Source organism: Pipistrellus kuhlii, unplaced genomic scaffold (genome assembly GCF_014108245.1).
Source record: "Pipistrellus kuhlii isolate mPipKuh1 unplaced genomic scaffold, mPipKuh1.p scaffold_m20_p_14, whole genome shotgun sequence".
Lineage (NCBI taxonomy): Eukaryota > Metazoa > Chordata > Mammalia > Chiroptera > Vespertilionidae > Pipistrellus > Pipistrellus kuhlii.
Window position 1 is genome coordinate 10818775 of NW_023425449.1, and position 24360 is coordinate 10843134.

Here is a 24360-nt window from a genome sequence, read left to right on the forward strand (position 1 = left end):
ATCAATGACCTCATTTACATGTGGAATCTGATGAGCAAAATACACTGACAAACAAAATAGATTCAGAGGCATGGATGCACGGAACAGTCGGACAGATCTCAGAGGGAAGGTGGAGGGTGGGGACAAGAACAGATTAACCAAAGAACTTATATGCATAGCCCAGGGACACAGACAATGGGGGTGTGGCCTGGGGTGTGGCTGGGGCTGAGTGGAGGGTGGGAAAGAAATGGGGGAAATGAGGGGACATCTGTAATACAGTTCTGTTAACAATAAAAAAAAAATAGAATATTCACTGAATAGTAATAAATGGACCAGGAAACAAATATAAAGTTATTAGAGGCCCTGTCTCGTGTGGATCAGCTGGTTGGAGCATCATCCCATACACCAAAACGTGGTGGGTTCAATTCCCAGTCGGGGCACATACCCAGGTCTCAGGTTCAATCCCCAGGTCGGTCGAGATGCATGTGGGAGGCAACCTATCAATGTTTCTCTCTCATCGGACGTTTTCTTTCTCTAGCTATCTCTCTTCCTCTCTCTAAAATGAATTTTTAAAATTGCTAAAAAAGCCAGAACGGTTTGGCTCAGTGGAGAGAGCATCGGTCTGCAGACTGAAAGGTCCCAGGTTCGATTCCGGTCAAGGGCATGTACGTTGGTTGTGGGCACATCCCCGGTAGGGGTTGTGCAGGAGGCAGCTGGTCGATGTTTCTCTCTCATCGATGTTTCTAGCTCTCTATCCCTCTCCCTTCCTCTCTGTGGAAAAATCAACAACAACAACAACAAATTGCTAAAAAAAAAAAAATTAGTTAAAGGTATTTGAGGACAACTCAGAATGTATTGTGGGGTACTTAGAAATTAAGTTGGAAAGAGAATCATTTGGTTTGGATGGAGGGAAAGGCAGCAATCATTCATGTAAAGTCAGTCACAGAACATGCACATGATTTGACACCATTCCTGAAGGAGGGAAAGGAAAAAAAAACCTCATCCCATTATAAAAACATCTAACCCTCAGATCACGTTACCTGTTGATGCTGTCATTCGCTATCTGGATTCCGCAGTCTATCTGCAACACGATTTTGTAATCCACGTAAGCTTTCTGATACTTCTCTAACGTCTCATGGGCCATGGCTCGCCGAAGAAGAGGTTTAACTGAGAATGGCTGAAGTTCCAGGGCCCTAAGGGACGCAAAAACATTACATGTCATTTGTTCTGCACGTTACTCTTTAACTTAGACCACATGTGTCAAACACAAGGCCCGTGGGCCAAATCCGTCCCGCCAGGCCTTGCAATGTGGCCCGCACCGCACTGTCATCACTGCACTCCGCTGCGTTTCCATCACAATGACAGTTTATGACTGTTCAGTAAACCATTCGGCCCGCGATTTAGGCTGGATTTTAGATTTTGGCCCCTTCTCTGATTGAGTTCGACACCCCTAACTTAGACTGACTGAATGCCCACCGCAGTACCGGGCTAATACACACCTACCTGGCATTGCATCGTCACGACCTGGCAAGGTACCAGGAAGGCAAACCCCAAGGAGCAGAGCAATCAAACCTGAGGTCACTTCCTCTCTTCTGAACCAGGACCAAAGCCCGGTGGCATTCCTTTGCTCTTTCCCCACTGAAACTGAGCCTCACCCGCCTCTACGCCTCTTTCTCCATCCTCCCCTGCCCTCCCCCCACTGTACCCCCACCCCTACCACAGCCTCCCGCTCCCCTACATCCCAATAGAGCCCATCATGGCAGCAGGCACAGAGTAGGCTTTCAACAGATTGTTATTGTAAGATTAAAAGGGAACTTTTTATTTACACCTATGTATTTAATAACGCACCTTGGCACAGAATCACAAAAACTTGCATTGCTGTTTGAAAATCAGCTCTCTGAAACTTAATACAGTTTTTTTTTTATTATTATTATTCACCTGCTTCTAAAGGGCCTCAAAAACAGACCAGAGGTGATTGAGAAGGCATACAATGACTTACTTTTTAATATATAGTTTTATTGATTTCAGAGAGGAAGGGAAAAGGCGAGAGTTAGAAACATCAATGATGAGAGAGGATCACTGACCAGCTAGCTACCTACTGCACGCCCCTCTCCCCCTCATTGGGGATCAAGCCCAAAATCCAGGCATGTGCCCCGACCCAGAACTGAATCTTGACCTCCGGGTTCATAGGTTGATGCTCAACCACCAAGCTGCACCAGCCAGACATACAATGACTTTTTTAAGCCAGAGATTTTCATCTCGGACTTGTCTATGAAGTATTTTCATTATCACTAGAGATGTATTTCAAAGTTATGTTTCTTGGTTTTGTTTGAAGTAACTGTTTAAAACTACTTCACTGCTTAACATAGTTCATGATACTCTGAAAAGAGCATACAGTCAAGACTGTATTGCCCGTCTGGTGTGACTGAGTGTTTGAGCATGGACCAGTAAACCAGAAGGTCACAGTTCAATTCCCGGTCAGGGCACATGCCTAGATTGCAGGCTGGATCCCCAGTAGGGGGTGTACAGGAGGCAGCCAATCAATGATTCTCTCTCATCATTGATGTGTCGGTCTTTCTTATCCCTCTTCCTTCCTCTCTGATATAAACAAAAATCTATTTTTAAAAAAAAAAAAAAAACCACAACAACAAAAATGAGTTTGAGAATCAATGCTTTGGAGTAAAGTCACCCAGGCCGCTCATGCCGGAGTCGGTACTGACCGACAGAGCTGGATTGCTAGGCCCAGAAGACAATGTTAACCTAAGGACACCTTCCCTAAGCACCTCCCACCGCCTTCCCCAGCAGGCCGGCTGTCCTGCAGACAGACCTCCACTCTAGCCTGGACACCTTTCACCTCCTCTCGGGTCTACAATGAAACACAAGTTTTAACAAGAAAACGCCTGCCACCTTAACCAACCTCACTTACGGACAACGTGAGCCCACTGTTTTTACTGTAGCCCTGTCTGTACGGCTACCGGGTTTTAAAATAAAGAGTCCTAAATTTCACTCGCTGGAGGGAATACCTGAGACAAGTCTGAAGGGTAATGTGTTAGCGACAGGCACCTACGTGGGAAGGGCTGAAGGGAAACAAAGATTTTGACACCCAAGAACCTGTGCCTTTTCAGCTCGGCCGGAGTGGCTTGGCTGACTGAGCACTGTCCAGTGAGAGGTGGCCTGTTTGATTCCTGGTCAGGGCGCACACCTGGGTTGCAGGTTCGATTGTTCGGGGCACATACTGAAGGCAACAGATGGATGTCTGTCTGTCTGTATGTCTCTCTCCTCCTTTCTTCCTCTCTCTAAGCATGTCCTGGGGGACAGAGGGTGAAGCCTGGATGGTGTGGCTCAGTGGTTGAGCATCTAACCATGAACCAGGAGGTCATGGTTTGATCCTGGTCAGAGCACATGGCCAGGTTTCAGCTTGATCCCCAGTGGGAGGGAGGCATGTAAGACACAGCCAAATTGATGATTCTCTCATCACTGATGTTTCTCTCTCTCTCCCTAAAATCAATAAAATCATATTTTTTTAAAAAAAGAAGAAATTGTGCCTTTTGGGATACTGATTTTTAAACTGTTTATTACGAAAGAAAAGAATTAGAAATGAACCTTTGATCTTTCCCTCCTTTCCCGCCCAGAGATTCAGATAGAAAAACCTGAAAGAAATCTTGCCCATATCCACCTTGGCCTAATTTGAATTAAGTGTGGTCGGCAGAGAGGCCTTAAGCAGGGGCCTGTTTGCTAGAACTTCTCCTCCCGCCCCAATCTCATTGCTTCTGGGTTGGCTAGCAAATCTTTACCTGCCATGCAAAGATTTCTTTGTCAGAAATAACACATACACCAAATTTTACCTCCCTGTCTCTTTGGAATTGTCATGCTTTTGTGAATTCCCGGTGCACATGTATTAAAATGTGATTTTCTCCTGTTATTACTCCTCTGTTACTTTGACTCTGAGCCCAGCTAGAACTCCGAAGGTGGGAGGAAAAGCATTATTATAATATTATGTTAGCCCTCTCTCAGGCTCTTGGCTGCAAACCGCAGTGCGCCTGATGCCCTGCAAATTCACGTGGTCGTGCTGGTTAGTTATGGGCGGTGGTAAATGTTTAACGGCCAGCTCTCCTTCAGGAAAGAGCCACGTTTGTGGCATTTGCCCGTTTTCATGGTATCAGCACTGCGCCAAGGCAGACCTCGAGCTCTCCGCTTGACTTCAACCAATTCACCAATTCCTGAAAATGTCACAACAATTAGCTAATGTGAACTAGCACAACAGTGGGTGAGGTCTAAAGTCAGGCCAGACTGAATATAAGGGAGAGAGAAACATTGATCAGCCACCTTCTGCACACCCCCTACTGAGGATGTGCCTGCAACCAAGGGACATGCCCTTGACTGGAAGCGAACCTGGGACCCCTTCAGTCCACAGGCCGATGCTCTATCCACTGAGCCAAACCGGTTAGGGCGGAATATAAATATTATTTATTTAAAATTTGAATATCAAATTGGCAAAAACAAATCTGAGTACCAAGACCTTTAAAAAAAAAAAAAAATATATATATATATATATATATTTTTTATTGATTTTTTTACAGAGAGGAAGGGAGAGAGATAGAGAGCTAGAAACATCAATGAGAGAGAAACATCGACCAGCTGCCTCTTGCACACCCTCCACCGGGGATGTGCCCGCAACCAATGTACATGCCCTTGACCGGAATCGAACCTGGGACATTTCAGTCCGCAGACCGATGCTCTACCACTGAGCCAAACCGGTTTCGGCTGAGTACCAAGACCTTTAAAAAAAAAAAATCCTCACCTGAGGATATGCTTAGGGAGAGGAAGGGAGAGAGAGAAATACTGATTGATTGCCTTCCATATATGCCATGACCAGGGATGGAACCCGCAACCTGGCATATGCCCAACTGGGAACCAACTCCTGGGACCTCTTGGGTCAATGGTCAACCACTGAGCCACACCAGCAAAGACCATCTTTTTTAAACTGTAGACCTAGCCCTGGCCAGCTGGCCCAGTTGGTTGGAGGATTGTCCTATACATCAAAAGGTTTAGGGTTCGATTCCCAATCAGGACACATAACTACGTTACAGGTTCAATGTTTTTCTCTCACATCAATGTTTCTTTCTCTCCCTTCCTCTCTCTCTAAAATCAATAAACATATCTTCAGGTGAGGATTTAAAAACAAGGTAGACACAGATACAAGTTTTTACCCATGGCATTAAACTGATACTACCAATGAACAAAATGAATCATTCACCTTATAATCAGGGTATCCACATAAGTTACTGTCCAAACTGGGGCTTCTGAGAGTGAAAGGGGGTGGTAGCAATAATTATACCAGACGGAAGGAGTAATCTAGGAATGTTAAGGTCAAAACCAGGATATACGACTTCTTATTTTCTGGATTCACTAATAACAGCTTCTTTCCAAAAGGCTCCTGAGGAAGCCTTAGTACTTAACGGTAAAAGAAAACAATGCTTTTTATTCGTGAAAATGTGTTTCCTCTATTTCAGCATGTCACTGGCAGGGCACCCTGGGTGACTGCTGTGCCTGAGGGATGCAGAGCTGTATAAGACATGGCTCCTGACCTCACAGGGCTTGCAGCCCAATGCCACGGACGACCCACGTACCCACAGGTGAGAGAGTGACAAGAGGACCAGGGAGGCTGAAGGCGACCAGGCAGGCAGAGAGGGGCGGTAGCTGAGCAGAAACTTCAGAAGCAAAGGTGTGTGCAGGGCCCACTGAAGACAGTGGGGACCGAATGGGAGCAGAAAGCCTGTTTGGGGAGCAGGATGGTGACAGAGTACTTTGGAATTATCTGGAAGAGCGTGCTGAGCTAGTGAACACCTGTTTGAAACAGTTTGAACAAGACAGTTTGAGGGAAAGTTCTGATGCCACCGTGACTGCGGGAGGCAGAGGGGGGGGGGGGGAGAGAGAGAGAGAGAGAGAGAGAGAGAGAAGCGAGAAGTTCCCTCCCTCAGTGTAGGCCTGGCATAAAAAAAAGAGCATGGACGAGAAGAAAAAAAAAGAGCATGGATGGTGGCAGTAGAGGAGATTTACAGCGTGTGCACCACCTTCTACGCCTGCCTTCCTATGTGTGAAAGAGTCTAGTTTTTCTGTATTAATCCATGAGCACCCCTGACGCCTCCTTCAGAAATGACAGCCACGCAGAAAGCTCAGAAGGGCAGTGACATACTGCATCCCCCGCCCCGGAATGACAGCCACGCCGCCGGACAGACCTGGCCACGGGGCGTTTACCTGTCACAGTCCTCGATGCAGCCGCTGCAGTTCCCTGCCTTGAGGTAGCACGCCGCTCTGTTTGAATACAGCACACTCAGATCGGCTGCACTTTCGTTTCCTAAAAATAAAAAAATCACAAGCAAAGAAATAAAATCACATGCAAGTTAAATCCATCGGCAGCATCCACTCCTCCCAGAATTGCACGACTGACGACAGAGGTCCGGGTGGCGCTGCAGGGCTGAGGACTGCTGACGGCGCAGAGCCCCGGGCGGCTGGGGCCCGTGGGGACCGCCCTCGCCCGCAGGCACCCTGCGCGCCCCACGCACCTCGCATGGTGCGGGCTGCGCCCCTCCCCGGGGTCCCGCCAGCACCGCCCAGGGCCGCGGGAAAGGAATGCAGGGACACCCGCGCCTCTCCCCTCCGGGGCCCGTGACGCTCAGCCCGGGGGGATCCGGGGAGCCCGGGACGGGGAGGGGGATCCGGGAGCCCGGGGCGGGGAGGGGGCATCCGGGGAGCCCGGGGCGGGGAGGGGGGATCCGGGGAGCCCGGGACGGGGAGGGGGATCCGGGGAGCCCGGGGCGGGGAGGGGGGATCCGGGGAGCCCGGGGCCGGGACGGGGGATGGAGGGGGTCTGGGGAGCCCGGGAGCGGGCGCAGCGCTCCTACCTGCGGGCTCCAGCTGCGCGATCGCCGCCGCGTACTTGAGCGCCGCCTCGGCGAACTGCCCGGCTCGGAACAGCTCGTTGCCCTGGCCCTTGAGGCCCGCGGGGCCGGCGGGGACAGCGGGGGCAGCGGCCGGGGCGCCGGGGGCCGGGGACGCGCCGGCCGCCGCGGGGTCCGGGGCGCCTTTGCCTTTGCCTTTGCCTTTGCCGCCGCCTTTGCCGCCCGGGTGCCCGTTGGCGCGGGCGGCGGGGGCCGGGGCCCGCGGGCAGCCCCGCCGCGGCGCGCCCTTGTCCGGCCGCCTGCCCGCCTCGCCTCTGCCCATCATCTTCCGCGGCAGGTTGCCCATGGCGCGCGCGGCGGCCGCGGGCTCGGCGGCGGCCTCTGTGGGGAGAGGATGCGGGAAGCGAGTGTTTGCATCATCAGGACGGACTACCGGGCCGGCGGGCGGGGCGGGGCGGGGCGGGGAGCCGGGCGCCGCCCTCTCCCGGGCGGAGCCCCGAGGCCCCCGCACCTCCGGGCCGGCCCGCCCGCCCGCACCCGAGTCCCCTCCCATCCACCCCCCACCCCCGGGGCTGTCCGGGGGGTGGACAGAAGCCAACCCCGTGTTTAACTCTTTAAACGCGGAAAGGCTTCTGGCTTGCAAACCGGCATTTCAAAATCTTCCCTTCAAAGCCCACGGGCAGAGGCAGGTCTTACAACATAGGCACTTCCCTTCCAGATACAATTTGGGAATGAATGAAGTTCCTAAGACTTGAATACAGTAATTGCACACACACACACACACACACACACACACACACACACACCGCCCAAGGCTAGGGTACCCTTTCCTTATGTGCAAACACTAGGAAATAAAAGATCACTTGGCAGAAAAAAAATAAAGTCCAAGGGATTTGTAAGTTCACTTTGAAGCGAACTTAGCAAAGAAACCACATAAAATAAACGCCTTGTTTTTAAGGTAAGTTTTGGGCCCTGGCAGGTGAGAGGTTGTGGGTTCCAGCCAGTCAGGGCACATGCAAAAGAAGCGACCAATAAAGGCATGAATAGCTGGAACAAATTCATGTCCTCTCTTTCTCTTTTCCCTCTCTAAAATCAATAATTTGTTTTTAAAAAGTTTTTCATTACAATGATTAAAAAAAAATAGTATATCGTGCTAACGTTATAGAATAGTAAGAAGCTAGGAAATTTCCAAATAGGGAAACTGAGACAGACTGTTAAACAGCAGTTTGCAGCAACCTAGTAAACCCTATTTTCCCTAAACCAAGGACACTTAAGAGTAAATGGTTTCCACATGGCAGGCGTGGCTCAGTGGTTGAGCATCAACCCGTGAACCAGGAGGTCAAGGTCCGATTCCCCCATCAGGGCTCCATCCCCAGAGTGGGTCGTGCAGGAGGCAGCTGATTATCTCTCATCATTGATGTTTCTATCTCTCCCTCTCCCTTCCCCTCTCTCTCCTAAGCAGTAAAAATATTTAAAAATAAAAGAAAACCCCTGAAAATGAAGATGACAGTGCACTCTCCCCAGGGAGCATGCCCTTGCCATTCCCTTCCCCTTCCTCTCCCCCCACCGCCTCCCCCATGTGGGCACATATCCCCTAACCTCTAAGGGACCCCACGAGACTAGCAACCAGGGGAGCAAAGGGCAGCGGCAGGTCTTCTGGGGCTAACGCCCTGAACCTGTCTCCAAAGCCCCCTTTCCTCTGACTTCCCAGTGAGCTAAGGCAGCCCAGCCAAGGCTCTCCTGTTGCTGCTCCTATACCCTTCCTTGTTTCACACTCCTAAGTATATTTTTGCTGAGGTCAATACACTCTTAACTTGCTTCTCTACACTTTGTCTCTTGATTGAAATCTTTCCCTCAAGAAGACAAGAACCCAGGTCTCTCCCTCTCCCCCCGGAACAGTAGGATGACAAAAGCAGGGCTCCAATCTTGAGCTGATATCTGCTGCTTGAGTCCCCGCCCAGAACAGAAACGGATGGGAGCACAGACCAGCATCAGCGGTAACAATGGACACCTTAGCATTATTGCCCATTCCCTGGTATGCTGTCCTCTGGTGTCTGACCAATGCTATTACCATGTAGCTGCAGTTTATTTAGAACTTTATATGGGCCAAGACCTTCACATACATTATCATTAATTTTCAGGCCAAATAATAGCATCCCCGCTTTACACAGACAAGAGACACAAGAAAGTAGCTGAGGCATTTTGCTCAAGCACAGAGCGCGAAAAATCCCAGCATAACTGGGATTCAGATGAACTGAACCGAATGCCCTGCTGTGTACCTCTTTCCTTAAGATGGAATGTCCCCGGAAAACGTGGCCAGCCTCTGGAAAGGTAAACAGAGGCCGGAACACGAAAGTCCTATGAGTCCTGCTAGGTGCTGCACTACCTGTAGGACATTCCAGAGGACTTGTTCAGGAGGTGACTCCAAATGTGGACCAGGGGAGTGGCCCTATCTAGTAGAGTCATCAACTTGGGAGCTGCTGAATCACTGAAGTTTGAATGTGGACTGAGTCACTCAGATCAATTCTTAAAAGATGGTCACAGAAAAAATCTACAGTGGAGATGGAGAGATGTCTAAAACTGAGAAGAAAAAAAAAAAAAAAAAAAAAACCAGGAGGGCATACCAAGAAGCATGAGTATTTCAGGAAGAAAGGGGTCAGCAATAAATATAAAAGGAAGTAATGGGCAACAGTGTCATTTGCACAAAGACTGAAGAGAACCAACAGAACCAGGATTTCAGTAGCCTTAGAGGGCAGTTCGGGTAGTTGGTAGTTGGTAGATGCAAAAATCCTCAACAAAATCCAAGCAAGCCAAATCCAGTAGCATATTAAAAGGATTATATGCCATGATCAGTGGGTTTTATCTCAGGAATAGAATAGAAGTTCAACAGTAGAAATTGAGTGGAAAGATATTTCTTTTTTAAAAAAAACATCTTTTGTTGTTGTTATTCTTAATCCTCACTCAAGGATATTTTCCATTGATTTGCATAAACTGTTGTGCAGCAAAGGTTGTAATCAAGAAAGTAAAAAGACCACCCACTGGATGGAAGAAATGATATGTAAATTATCTGATAAGGGTCTACTATCTAAATATATAAACACTTATAATATATATATAAAAGCCTAAGCAACCATTATGAGCGAAGGAAAGGAATGACCAGTCAACCAGTCGCTATGATGCACACTGACCAGGAGGGGGCAGACATTCAACACAGGAACTACCCCATGGTGGTCAGTGCGCTTCTACAGCCAACCTCCCACAGCCAGCCAACCTCCCTGGGTCCCTTCCCATCCCTCCGGCTCTGTCTGGTTGCAGGACCCCAGGCTCAGTTGGCAGCTGGCAGGCCCTGACCGGCCCAGCCCTGATCAGGACTGAGCAAGACGCCTCCAATAGGCCCTGATCGCCAACGAGGCTCAGGGATCCCACCCATGCACAGATCTCGTACAACAATAAAAAAGGCAAGTAAAACGGCAAAGAGACTTGAACAAACATTTCTCCAAAAAGATATACAAGTGGCTTATGAACACATGAAAAGATGGTTAACACAATAAGTCATTAGAGAAATGCAAACTGAAACCATGAGCAATTACCACCTCATACACACTAGGATGGCTATAATAAAAAAGGCAAACAAGCCAAAACCGGTTTGGCTCAGCAGTAGAGCGGACTGAAAGGTCTCAGGTTCGATTCCGGTCGGGGGCATGTACCTTGGTTGCGGGCACATCCCCGGTGGGGGTGTGCAAGAGGCAGCTGGTCGATGTTTCTCTCTCATCGACATTTCTAGCTCTCTATCTCTCTCCCTTACTCTTTATAAAAAAAAATCAATAAAATATATATATTTTTTAAATTAAAAAAAAAAAGGCAAACAATCACAAGTATTTGCACGAATATAGAGAAACTGGAATCCTCAAACATGGCCACTGGGAATATAAAATGCTATAGCCACTTTGGAAAACAGTCTGGCAGCTCCTCAAGACGTGAAACATAGAGTTACAGTAATATAACTCAAGCATCTCACTCCTATACCCAAGAAAATAAAAAAAAACATGCTCACACACATAAACTTGAATATTCATTAGAAGCATTATTCATAGCCAAAAAGCAGAAGCAACCCAAATGTCCACCACCTGATGAATGGATAAAGAAAATGTGGTATAATCTATGGGGGGCAGTTGGACATGAGTAGGGCAAGGACCATGGAACAGGTACAAAAGGTCACCAGGGCAGAAAGCCCCAGGTGCCTGGCACACAGACAATCAATGGTAGGGTGGGATCTCACCCCCAATGGTGACTTTTCCTCCCCAAGCATATCAATGGCCACTCGGTTTGGAACCCCTGACCTTCCCCCCTCACCCCCCACCCAGAGATAACATCTAGGCCTCATCTAGGCTATTTCAGCTCCAGACCCAGATAAGCAACAAAACCAGCCTCAGGACCAGCTGCTTTGAATAAAGACCCCCTGCCCTGGTTCCGGCCAATCAATCAGTGGAAACTGAAGAATAGTCTATTCAAACCTTCCCCTGGGACCTCCCCTAAAGTCTCCACCCTAAAACCCTTAGGATGGAGGACCCAGTGCGGCTCTCCCTCCAGAGAGCATGCAGGTGCCTTTCCCTTTTCCTTCCTCCTCCCTGCCCCAGGCCCCAAGGGCCCTTCCTTTACCTCCATAACTTGCCTTCCTAAGCCCATCTCTTCTAGGGATTACTTTCTCTACCTCTGTGACTTAACAAACCAATGTTCTCTTACAGTTTGGGTCTGGGCTCTGAATTCTTTTCTAGCCGGAACCCAAATACCGAGGTTGCTGAATTCAGGTTGTTCTGACCCCCTGGTCAGACATGGGCTGCTGTTCCCGCCGCCGCCTACCACATAATGACTAGCAATTCTTTCTTGGAATGTGGTGGGAAGGGAAACCACCTGCGAAGATTCCAGCTCAATAATCTCCTCTGGACTTTAATATTATTTTCCTAATAGTGACTTGAATTTCTCCCGTCTTGTCCAAGGCTCCAAGACCTCTTTTTACAAGCCATCTGACAATAAAACTTGGTAGAAGCATAAAATAGTTCCAATAATTTTATTTCATTTTAAAAGGATGTCTTTAAAATGGCTCCCAACCTTTTATTCCACCTAATCTTTTTTTTTTAATTTTTTTATTAATTTCAGAGAAGAGAGAGGGAGAGAGAGAGAGAGAAACATCAATGAGAATCATTGATCAGCTGCCTCCTGCACACCCCCTACAGGAGAGCGAGCCCAAAACCTGGGCATATGCCCTGTCCAGAATCCAACCTGTGGACCCTTCTGTCCGCAGGCTGACAGTCTAGCCACTGAGCCAAACTGGGTAGGACTATTCCACCTACTCTTGATTTGCTTTCCTGATAAAAAGGAACTAACTGGTGTTAAAATTTATATTCTCCTTATCAAGGAATTTTGTTTTCTGAATCTCACATATTTTTAAATATTCCATCATCTACAAAATAATTTGGGACCATGAATGACAAAATCAAATGATTCCTGGTCAGGGCATATGCACAGGTTTCAGGTTTGATCCCTAGGAGGAGATGTGCAGGAGACAGCCAACTAATGATTCTCTCTCATTATTGATATTTTTAATCTCTCCTTCTTCCTTACCCTCTCTTTAAAAAATTAATGAAAAAAAATATATATATTCTAAAAGTTGATAGGCTGGCCAGTGTTGTTCAGTGGTTGAACATTGACCTACGAATTAGGAGATCATGGCTCAATTCCCAGTCAGGGCACATGCCTGGGCTTGATCCCCAGTAGAGGGCAATCTATCAAGGATTCTTTGTCATCATTGATGTTTCTATCTCTCTTTCTCCCTCTCCTTTCCTCTCTGAAATCAATTAAAAATTAAAAAAAAAGATAATCAGGAATTAAATTGAGCATTAGAAAACAGTGTCAGGTTAAGATGAAAAATGAGTTTGGGAGATTGTATTAAGAAAAAGATAAGCCCTAGTCAATTTGGCTCAGTGGATAGAGCATCAGCCTGCAGACTGAAGGGTCCCAGGTTCAAGTCCAGTCAAGGGCACATGCCTGGGTTGTGGGCTCGATCCTCAGTAGGGGGATGCAGACGACAGCCAGTCAATGATTCTCTCTCATCATTGATGTTTCTATCTCTCTCTCCCTCACTGTTCCTCTATGAAATCAATTTTTTTAAAATATATATTTTAAAAATAAATAAATAAAGGAAAAAGAAAAATGAGCTATATTAAGAAAAAAGATTAAGGAAAAACCTGCTTGTGGATTTACAAGGTAAAGCTATAAAAGGTTTGATAGACTAAGTCATCATATAAGTAGTATTTTATATAACCAAAAGAGAAAAAATGTTTTACTCTTATCTCTACTGCCATCTTCATGTTTTCTTCCACTGTCCTTTCCACTTTCATCTTCTGAGTTTTCAACTTCCTGAATCACCATCCTTTTCCCCTTGGTTTGAGTCTTAGATGCGGGCGCAGCATTTTTCAGCTCTCTTTCAACCTCTGACAGGGTTTTCTGCAATATAATCACCATATTAAAAAAAAAAAAAAAAAGATGTTTTCCTTTAATAAAAAAATAAAACTACTCTTTCAGGCAAGAATATGAAGCTATGAAAAAGTGGACAACGATAACTCACATAGGGCTTTTTATAGTGGACTATTGTTTTTCTTTTTCAAACAACTTTGTTACTTTGGTTGATTATAATCATACACCATTGTAAAAAACTTAAAGCATTAACAAGTATAAAAAAAAGACAGAAAAAATTGTCTGCCACTTAGGTAACACTTGGTATTCTGATGATCATCTTCCTAGATATGTTCATATGCACATATATTAAACATACTGTTAAAAAAAGGAAATGATGCCCTAACCGGTTTGGCTCAGTGGATGGAGTGTCAGCCTGCGGACTGAAGGGTCCCAGGTTCGATTCTGGTCAAGGGCATGTACCTTGGTTACAGGCACATCCCCGTGGTGGGGGAGGGGTGTGAAGGAGGCAGCTGATCAATGTCTCTCGCATGGATGTTTCCCTCTCTCTCCCTTCCTCTCTGTAAAAAAATTTTTTTTAATTTAATTAATTAATTTTTTTATTTTTACATATTTTATTGATTTTCCCCCCTCCCTCCCACACATCCCCTCCCTCCCCAGAGCTTTATGTCCATTGGTTGTGCTTATAAAAAAAATTATTTTTTTAAAAAAGGAAATGCTATGGGGGGAAAATGTGTTCCTAAACTGGGCCTTCCATCCAATTCACTGAAATGCTGGCTTGACAAATGCAGCTGATGCACGAGGGTCGTTAGCTGCCATTCAGAGATAGATGCTCAGCAGGCGTATGTGGGAAACGGGAACTTCTTGTTGGAATGCAGTGAGCGCTCCATGAGCTTCTCATCCCTGACTATATTGTGAGCAGAGAAATGAAACGATGTTAGGCTGTCTTTTTAAGCATGTATGCCTTGGAAAATAGAATCTCTCTCCGGGAACTGCCTTGGGAAAGAGAATCTCTCTCTCCAGAAGAGCAGGTTTGTTCGCTCTCTGGGGAAACAAAGAGAATGTCTCCCTCTTACGTGAGGTGGACAGATTGGCTTATATCCCCTGAGACTTGGGGGATGCCTCTGCTGGGACACAAATGCACTGAGTGTGCGGCATCTGTCTGGGCCTTTCTGTGCTGCCCCCATGAGACTCGGGAGCCAGGGGAACTGACATGAACTTGAAGCTCATCAGCTTGCTAGGCTGCAACCACGTCCTTTGTGTCCGACCCAGGAATCTTGTACAGTCCTCTGGGCCAGTGGCCGGCAAACTCATCAGTCAACAGAGGCAATATCAACAGTACAACGATTGAAATTTCTTTTGAGGGTCAAATTTTTTTAAACTTAAATGTCTACATAGACTGGCCCAGGGGGAAGAGCCACACACTCAAGGGGCCAAAGAGCCGCATGTGGCTCACGAGCCGCAGTTTGCCACCTTGTGTTCATTTGTAAAATCTCAGATCCTTCACAGTTCTCAACACTCTCTCTACTCTTCAAAGGCCTTCCAACCCTCCCCACCCCTCCCCCCCACACACACCTGCCCAGTGCAGATCTGAGTGAGTCTGTGTCAGGGACGCATGCTTTCCATGCAAGTTACAGAGAGAAAGAAACCCTCTCTTTTGGCCATCCAGCTCTTGCCTAAGCCCGGGAAATGTATACACGGCTCTGCAGAATGAACTGGAATTCGCTCAAAGAAAACCACTGCCTACAGCCCTGCAGGATACACCCACCTTTTGAAGCTGTAACCTAATCCTCAGCATCATAGATCCAGCAAGATTGTTGCCACTTTCACATAAACACACAAACAGCCAAACACAGAATTCGGTGAGAGTCACTTCCTGGACTTACTTTGGCCAGCTCGTTATCAGGCTCCACATCCAGCACTTGATGCAAATCGTCCACCGCGTCCTGGAGCTTGTTTTGGTGTTTGTATGTGGTGGCGCGGCGCAGGAGAGCTGAAATGTTACTACAGTGAGTTGTTTGTTTTAACATACGGCGTTACGGCGAACAGTGTTTTGAGTGGGAGAACATAAGCAGCACAGACGGTTTAGGATTCGATTGTGCAAAGCTTAACGACGCCCGTTTTCCTGTTGCCGCACACACAGAAAATGGTACTGCGGTAAACAAGAGGCTCACGCACCTGTCCCCTCCGACCCCCTGGCCCTCCGGCAGCCCCAGGCCCTGCCAGCTCCTCCCAGGGCTGAGAGACTCCACGCTGTGCAACATAGTAGTGGAGGCTTCTCATTAAACAATGTTTGCCTCCTTATAATCACCACGAGCATTATTTCACCACTCTCTGAAAACTGTGAACATCATTTATTCAAACTTAGTATATGACTGACCAGCATCTGACTCAGAATATGGGATCATTAGTGACATCTTTATAGCAAGTTCTAAAATAACTGGGAGGAGGTATTTCACACAGATAACTGAGATAATCATGATGATGAAATCAGATTTCTAGGTTTAAAAATCAAGTACTTTGGTAATTTGCATCAGCTTTTTAAATGTGTTTGAATGTATAAGAATTATTAACTCCTGAAAATAAATGCCTTTCTAGTTCCATCATTATCCATTATATACTAAAAGAATTTGTGTAATAAGTCATTATTTTGAAAAGAATCAGGCTTAGTAATTCTGAAAAGTGAGAAATTTATATCTGATATATTTTAATGTGCCAATTTGAAGCATAATTTTGACCAATTTGATGTTAGTTTTAAAATGAACTATCGGAGCCTGGCTGGAGTGGCCCAGTTAGTTGAGCAATGTCCTGTGCACTGAAAGGTTGTCAGTTTGATTCCCGGTCAGGGCACATACAAGAAACTACCAATGAGTGCATAAATAAATGGAACAACAAAATTGACGTCTCTCTTTCTCTATTTAGGGAGGAAGGACGAACTATGGAAATATAAAGATGAACCATTTTGCTCCTGGCTGGTGTGGCTCAGTGGATTGAGCATTGTCCCATGCACCAAGAGGTTGCTGATCTGAATTCCAATCAGGGCACATTCTGGGTTTACGGGCTGGATCCCCAGTAGGAGGTGAGCAGGAGGCAACCGATCAATGATTCTCTCTCATTATTGATGTTTCTACCTCTCTCTTCCTTTCCCTTTCTCTCTGAAATAAATTTTTAAAAATTTTAAAAGAGAGAAAAGTGGATGGTAATGATGACTGCACAACAATACCATTGAACTGTACCCTTGAAAAAGATTAAAACGGTAAATGTTATATGTATTTTACAAAATTTAAAAAAAAATGGAAAGAAAAAAAAAAGCCCATAGTTAAATGCAAGCTTGAGATAGTTCTTTAAAAAAAAAACACACATATATTTTATTGACTCTTCTGAAATCATCGGCTACTTCAATGCAAATAATCAGGGACTGAAATTCCAAGTTAAACTTGAAATTAAAAGTAACTTTATGAAGACAATGATTCCATATAGGAATCTGAGTTTATTTGACATACGTTTGGTGCAAACACAATGAGTGCCTACAAAGAGCCTTTACGGGTCCTGCTGTAAATTTAAAAGCATGCCTTGCCGAAACCCGTTTGGCTCAGTGGTAGAGCATCGGTCTGCGAACTGTAAGGTCCCAGGTTCGATTCCGGTCAGGGGCATGTACATTGGTTGCGGGCACATCCCTGGTAGGGGGTGTGCAAGAGGCAGCTGGTCGATGTTTCTCTCTCATCGACGTTTCTAGCTCTCTATCCCTCTCTCTTCCTCTCTGAAAAAATCAATAAAATATATTTTTATAAAATAAATAAAAGCATCCCTTATGAACATGTCTTACCTTTTACGTTTCCAGGCTCTAACTCCAAGACCTTTTCACAATCCTGAAAAGCACTGTTCCAGTTCTGTAGTTTGAGCTCTGCCTGAGCTCGATTATTATAGGCTGCTATAGTGGGAAGCACGGATATGCTCCTATGGAAGAAACACCCATTGGCAACGAGCAGACCAGTGGTAAATACGCGAAGACAGAGAAACTCAGCTTAAGTTAAAGCAGAGTCGTAGACACAGAGAATGGACTGGTGGTTTGCCAGGGAGGAAGGTGTTGGGGGACTGGGGGAAAAGATTAGGGCAGTTATAAAATAGTCACGGGGACATAACACACAGCATAGGGAATATGGGCAGTGACATTGTAGGGTGTCAGGTGGGTACTGGACATATTGGGGGGACACCTTGGGATGTATATGATTGTCTAGCCACTATGCTTTATACCTGAAACCAATACAAAGTCATACTGAAACAGAAGTGAATTTATGATAAACTACAGTATGTTGAGTGAGTCTGACATGAGCCATTTAGCTTATTTATATCTTTTCAATAATTAAATTTAAATGCTGCCATTTTTTAAAAATAGCAAGTTTAAGCCGCACAAAAATCTGCTCACCTTGTATAATATTTCACTGCCTCTTCGTAATCTCCCGACTTGAAAGCTTCATTTCCTTTCTCCTTTTCACGAGTAGCAAGACAATCCTTCTCCTTCTCAGTCAGACCTAGAAACAAATGGCACCTGCTTTAAGTAAGAATATAATTTAATAGAATGTTTACAAAATTTTTAATCCAAGAATGCTTATTTTAATAGAAGCAGAAAACTGTAAATAATTAAAAGAAATGATTTCCTAACTTTAGTAATGTTTCTTTTCTTCTTTCTAATCATTCACAATTTTTTAGGGTTTCCATATTTTAGGGCTGGTTTTGTTTCTCTTTAAAGGTACTATATGCCTATTGAGTTCAAATGAAAACAAACTGCTCTATCATTTTGTTTGAAGCAAAAATAAATAAATAAATAAATTTGAAAGATTTGAAGGAAAAAGAGGATTTAAAAACAAAAAAAGAAATGGAAAACAAATTAATTGGAGTAAAAAAAATGGTTTGTATTTTTAAGTCTTACTGAAATTTAAGAAGTTTAACTGTTATTTATATAAAATTAAATAAAGAATAGATTTGAATTTGTTAGAAGTGGTCAACTTTAGGAGAAAATGCATAATCTTGTCATGAAAACCTATAGCATTGAAAGAGAAAGCCTTTGCCAACTGGTTTGACTCAGTGGATAAAGTATTGGCCCATGGAGGGTCACAGGTTCAATTCCGGTCAAGGGCATGTATCTGGGTTATATAGGCTTGATCCCAGTGTAGGAGGCAACCACTTAAAAAAAGAGAGAAAAAGAGAGAATTTCTCTAGCTTGACAGTTTTTATTATAATTTTAAAAACTTAAAGACTACTAAATTATTTTTATATTTCCCCAATTACCTGCCGTCTCTAATCTTGTCTCAATTTTAGACAAATGTGACTTGTTGTCTATTAGAGTTTTTTCTTTGCTATCTTCATCAATTTTTGAACATTCCTTTTCCACATCAAATCTTAAAAGAAAGAATAAAAACAAAAAAGTACAATACAATATAATAAATTATAATAATGATATTCTTGTATTTGTATTACCATGCCTTTAAACACATATTCCAAAAATGCATAATAGTTTATATTACAAAGTTTTCTGTATTCTTTCATATTAACCATGTAATTTAGTGAGAACTTAAACATTAATCAGATCTAAACTATTTAGATTTTTGTAATTAAAATTGTGACACATTTCTCGCAATTTAAATTTTTTTTAACTCTTAATTTTATTTTTTTATAATATACAAAGTAAATCAGTCTCTGCAGTCTCCACTTTCTGTCTTCGGATATCAGGGTTCTCTCCTGCGAGTTTTCCGTTGATTATTCAAGATATTTTTTTCGTATTTTAGTTGTAATTCCAGTTTGATCCTGGGAGCATGTCTGTGCAGCATCCATGTACTATGCCACCATTTTTAATTTCTCAATTTAAAATTTTTGTTCTTTTTTAGTTTAAATAGGTATAAGGATTATACTATTTATTTGTAGCTGCTCTTATAAACAAAAGGATGCAGAAGATTTTTATTTAATGAAAAACAAGATCAAGAGTGCTTAGATTATATACTCTGAGGACTCTGCTGAAATACCTTGCTATTCTTAATGTTCAGGTTTATAATAATTAAGAATTTATTACAGTATTTTGTGGTAGAGAAATTTTCAGTGACAAATTTTACATAAAAAAAAAATAAAACATACTTATCCCACTCTGCATAATCCCTTGGAATTTTCTTTTTAGCTGATCTACTTTTAGAATGTTTTCCCTAAAATAATAAAAAACATGCTTTATGAGACATACTTAATATAAGATTAGCAGGTTTTATTATAAATGTAATGTGAAGAACAGGTTTAATAAGAAAACTGAATGAATAAGAAAAATACGTACCCTTTAAGCTATAACAAATCCAGTATTAAAATTAAGAAAATAATATACATCACGCTTTAAAAGGGTTTTAAATTTGTAGTTAATTCTCCTAGCAGGTGTGGCTCAGTGGTTGAGTGTCAACCTTTAGACTCGGAGGTCACTGTTGGATTCCAGGTTAGGACACATATGCCTGGTTGCAGGCTTCATCCCCAGTAAAGGGCATGCAAAAGGCAGCCGATCAATGATTCTCTCTCATCATTGATACTTCTCTCTCTCTCTCTCCCTCTCCCTTCCTCTCTGAAGTTAATAAAAAATATTTTTTTAAAAAAATTTGTAGTTAATTCTCAGAGCAATCTACAGGACTTTAAGCACATACATAAATTTTTTTAAAATCACATCTGAAATATGATTATTTGTGATTTTCTTATAGTAAAAAAGTAATAAACTATCAGTCATTCTTTTAGAACCTAGCCATTGGAGAATATTTTGCTATATTACTCAAAGCTGGTTTGTTTGCAATAACAGACACCCAGCTTGGACTAATTGTATTTAAAAAGAATAAATTACTGGCTTCTGTATCCAAACTGATGAAAGGCAGGGCAGGGATATTGCTGGATGAAAGAGTCATATGGTCTCTCTCCAATTCTCCCTTTCCCCACTCCATACCCCTTTCCTCATCTCTGCTTCTCTCTGCCTACTGATTTTGTTTCCCTGCTGGCTATTTGCTTTCTCCATATAGTGGGAAACATGGCCACAAGCAGCCTGGGGTTATAAGCTCACAGGCCTCCCAATCAGAAAGGAAAAGGACTCTCCATCTTTAGAGACATTCCAGGGAAGGATTCTGATTGGCTAGCTTAGGTCATGCGCCCATCCCTGACCAAGCACTAGCTTGGTGCTAAGTAAGTGGCCCAACCTCGGTCACACGTCCAATGGAAGCACCAGAGGGAGTTGGAGAGAAGCGAACAATAGCCGTTATGCTCACAAATACTTTCTGGAATTATTTCTTAGAGGTTACTCATAATCTGAAGCCATTTTGAGCAGTTTTGTAACATTGTAACATTGCTCAGATGGAGGTAAGCAGATCTTTCAAATATTCATACATTTCATCATACAATAAAAAAAAAAACATATCTGTTAATACCTTCGTGGAGCTCATCAGACAAGTCTGAGTACGGGAAATTTTTTTTTTGTCACAGACAGCAGGTATTTAAGAGCCACAAGAATGTGAAATACTCTAGATTATACTTAAAAGCTCCGGTATTATCACTGGCAAAAAGCACTGTCAGTTAAAGTGGCAGGCCCACTTTGTTCATTTTCAACGCACTGTCTGCCATAAAACCAAGTCTGAATGATCATACATTTCTGGAGAAAAATTTATTCCAGAAAAAAAGTGGCAACTGAAGCTGCCAATTCAATCACACAAGTGCTTTTCTTGAGATAACAATCATAGTTCACTTCACAGTGAAATGCTTTCTGCATGCTTCCCATTTTAACATGCAGAATATTAAAAACATGTGTCTTTTCTTTCTCCCTGCCTTCTACTCTCTTAAAAAAATCAATGAAAAAATACCGTTGGGTGAGGATTGATAGATAGATAGATAGATAGATAGATAGATAGATAAACAAACAAACAATGGCCTTGACTAGCCAGAGTGGTTGAGTTATGAACCAGAAGGTCATGGTTCAATATTTGGTCAGGGCACTTGCCCAGTTGTAAGCTCGATCCCCAGTGTGGGGTATGGGGGAGGCAGCCAATTCTCACTCATCATTGATGTTTCTATCTCTCTCTCCCTCAACCTTCCTCCTAAAATAAAGTAAAAAAAAAAAAAAAAAAAAAAAAAAAAAAAAAAAAAAAAAAAAAAAAAAAAAAAAAAATCAAACAAAACACACACACACACACAAAAACCTGGTCAGAGTAGAAGAGACTGAACAGCAAAAGAAAAATGAAGAAAGGCAGTTAACCTAAGATGCAAGTCTTCAAAAGAAAAGGCTGTTCCATTTTGATTCATCAGTTGATGAACAATGGTCTACTCTTGAAGGTAACAGCACATGACCAGCTGAAAAACCCCTGCTCTCCTGGACCACGTCGCCCTTTGGCTGCACTGATTAACCTGAGCCAGCTCTCCTCACACACAACCACCGTCTTCCCCACCCACCACACCCCACACCCAAACACCTACTTTGCCAACATGAAGACAGCTGTTTGAACCACGAACGGGAGGCAGATTTTCTTCCTTTGCTGGAAATGTTTCAGTTTCATGAAAATATATTTTACTTTCTTCTTTTTTAATTTCTGTTACCCAATTCTGATTTTTTTAAAAAGGGAGGAAAAGGAAGGTAATTATACAATTTTAAGTAATTAAACAAGCATTAGAAAAAACTACACATCCTAAAATTTCCTATGGGTCGGTCAATTTTTTAAGTGACAGTTTGATCATGCCATTCTCTCTACCTGGAATGCCCTTCCAACTCTTTTTTTTTATTTTTTATTTGGGGAAAGTACGCATATCATAAAATTTATCCTATTAACCATTTTTAAGTGTACAGTTCAGTATTATTAAGTAAATTCATATTTTTGTTGGCCTTCCTACTTTTCATTATCTTGCAAGATCCTATTTACCACTTCTCCCAGTAAGCTTTCTCTGAGCTTCCGGGTTGGACTAAAAATGTTCCTCCTCCATGTATTAGCCTAATGGTTTAAATAATCTATTAGTGTTCATCCCTCTCACCTCACTGTAAATTCCTTGAGGGCAGAGCCTATGTCTTAATCTCATTTTTGTGATTCAAGAAGGTAGCAGAGTGTCTGGCATATAACCAGTGGAAGCACCAGAGGGAGTGGGAGAGAAGCGAACAATAGCCGTTATGCTCACAAATACTTTCTGGAATTATTTCTTAGAGGTTACTCATAATCTGAAGCCATTTTGAGCAGTTTTGTAACATTGTGCATTGCTCAGATGGAGGTAAGCAGATCTTTCAAATATTCATACATTTCATCATACAATAAAAAAAAACCACATATCTGTTAATACCTTCGTGGAGCTCATCAGACAAGTCTGAGTACGGTTAATATTGTTCATTAACATTGAACATTATTGTGTTCAATAATACCACTGGCCTGGCTCAGTGGTTGAGCATTGACCAGGAACCTGGAGATCACGGATTGATTCCGGTCAGGGCACAAGCCCAGGTTGTAGGCTTGATCCCCAGCGGAGTTGTGCAGGAGGTAGCCGATCCATGATTCTCTCTCATCATTGATGTTTCTATCTCTCTCCCCCTTCCTTTCTGAAATAAATAAAATATATTAAAAAGAAAAAAAAATAAACTAAATTGTCACTGGTACCAGGAAAAAACTGAGTAGTACATTTCTTTATTGTTTGTGAAATTCTGTTATTTCTTATTCATCAAATATATAGTGAAGGTGTAATATTTGTTAGACATTCTTAAAATAGGCACTGGGATATAGAAATAAACTCTATTACCTGTCCTATTTGTATAGAAGGCATGGGGGCAAACAGGAGAAACAGGAGAAGAATAAAAACACAGTAAGGGAAGAAAGGGAAGAAGGAGAGAGGAGGAATTGCTGAAGAGAGAAAGGAGTGAGAGAGAATGGGGAATGCAGGAGAAGTAGCAAGGAAAATATGAAAGTAACTGGGATGAGAAGGAGACTGACTTAAAAAAGTGACCTGAAAGAATACACAGTTGTGGTAAAAGCAGACTCTGCAACTAAAACCAAGAGGTTTGCCCTGGCCGGGGTGGCTCTGTTGGTTGGGTGTCACCCTCACCCTTATGCACCGAAAGGTTTTGGGGTTGAGGCATGCAAGAGGCAGCCAATCGATGTTATGCTCTCACATCAATGTTTCTCTCTCTCTCCCTATCCCTTCTTCTTTCTCTAAAAATCAATGAGCTATAAAAAAAAAAAAAAAGAGGTTTTATCCCCCAAAATAAAGTCAAAGAACTCCAAACAAAAACCACTATTTTAGCTATATTAATAACCAGATTTTCAAATTCAAGTCAATAAAATGGTAAAGTGAGAAAGCTGATGAAAGTTTTTAAAAACATAGCATTCTAAACCCAGCCAGTATGGCTCTGGTTGAGGGCTGACGGATGGACCAGGAGGTATGGGTTCGATTCCCAGACAAGGCACATGCCCAGGTTGCGGGCTTGATTCCCAGTAGGGGGCATGCAGGAGTCAACCAAGCCATGATTCTCTCTCATCATTGATATTTCTATTTCTCTCTCTCCTCCTCCCTTCCTCTACGAAATCAATAAAATAAAATAATTTTTTTTTTTTAAAAAAGCCTTTGGCTGACAAAAAAGAAACCCAGAATTTTTGGGTAAGTGAAGCAGACATATATACCACATGACAATGTCACAAAGATGGGGGTTGATCCATACCTTTATATCGCCATCAATTTTCTCCCATTCCCTCGGTGAAAAACTGGATTCTGTGGCTACAGGCTTGTCTTTCCTCAAGGCTCTGCTATGAGGAGCCAATCCTTGAAGGCGCTTTTCACAACACTCTGTAAGTTCAGGATAATATCCTTCCTCTCCAGACCTTAAAAAAACAGGACAGAACTTTAGAGATCTCTTTGTTTAGAGACCAGCTAGACCAGTGATTCATATTTCCCATTTCAGAAATGATGAGGTTGTTACATCAACTCTGGCCGGGGACGAGCAGGGCTGCCTAGGGAGGACAGGACAGCAGGTAAC

The 24360-nt window shown here is 43.4% G+C and overlaps 1 protein-coding gene across 1 annotated transcript in view; it reads right to left on the reverse strand.

Annotated features, from left to right (window-relative positions):
• The window catches only part of SPAG1 (sperm associated antigen 1), a 45821-nt gene that overhangs the window by 20441 nt on the left and 1020 nt on the right, over positions 1-24360 (reverse strand). Inside the window, exons 2-12 of the mRNA XM_036436741.2 lie at positions 24046-24205; positions 21831-21956; positions 19485-19549; positions 18645-18754; positions 17782-17887; positions 17182-17312; positions 15242-15348; positions 13226-13385; positions 6885-7262; positions 6238-6337; positions 1020-1172 (exon numbers count right to left, since the gene is read on the reverse strand). Of these exons, the coding sequence (XP_036292634.1) occupies positions 1020-1172; positions 6238-6337; positions 6885-7262; positions 13226-13385; positions 15242-15348; positions 17182-17312; positions 17782-17887; positions 18645-18754; positions 19485-19549; positions 21831-21956; positions 24046-24205 (1596 nt within the window). The remainder of the gene's footprint in view (positions 1-1019; positions 1173-6237; positions 6338-6884; positions 7263-13225; positions 13386-15241; positions 15349-17181; positions 17313-17781; positions 17888-18644; positions 18755-19484; positions 19550-21830; positions 21957-24045; positions 24206-24360) is intronic.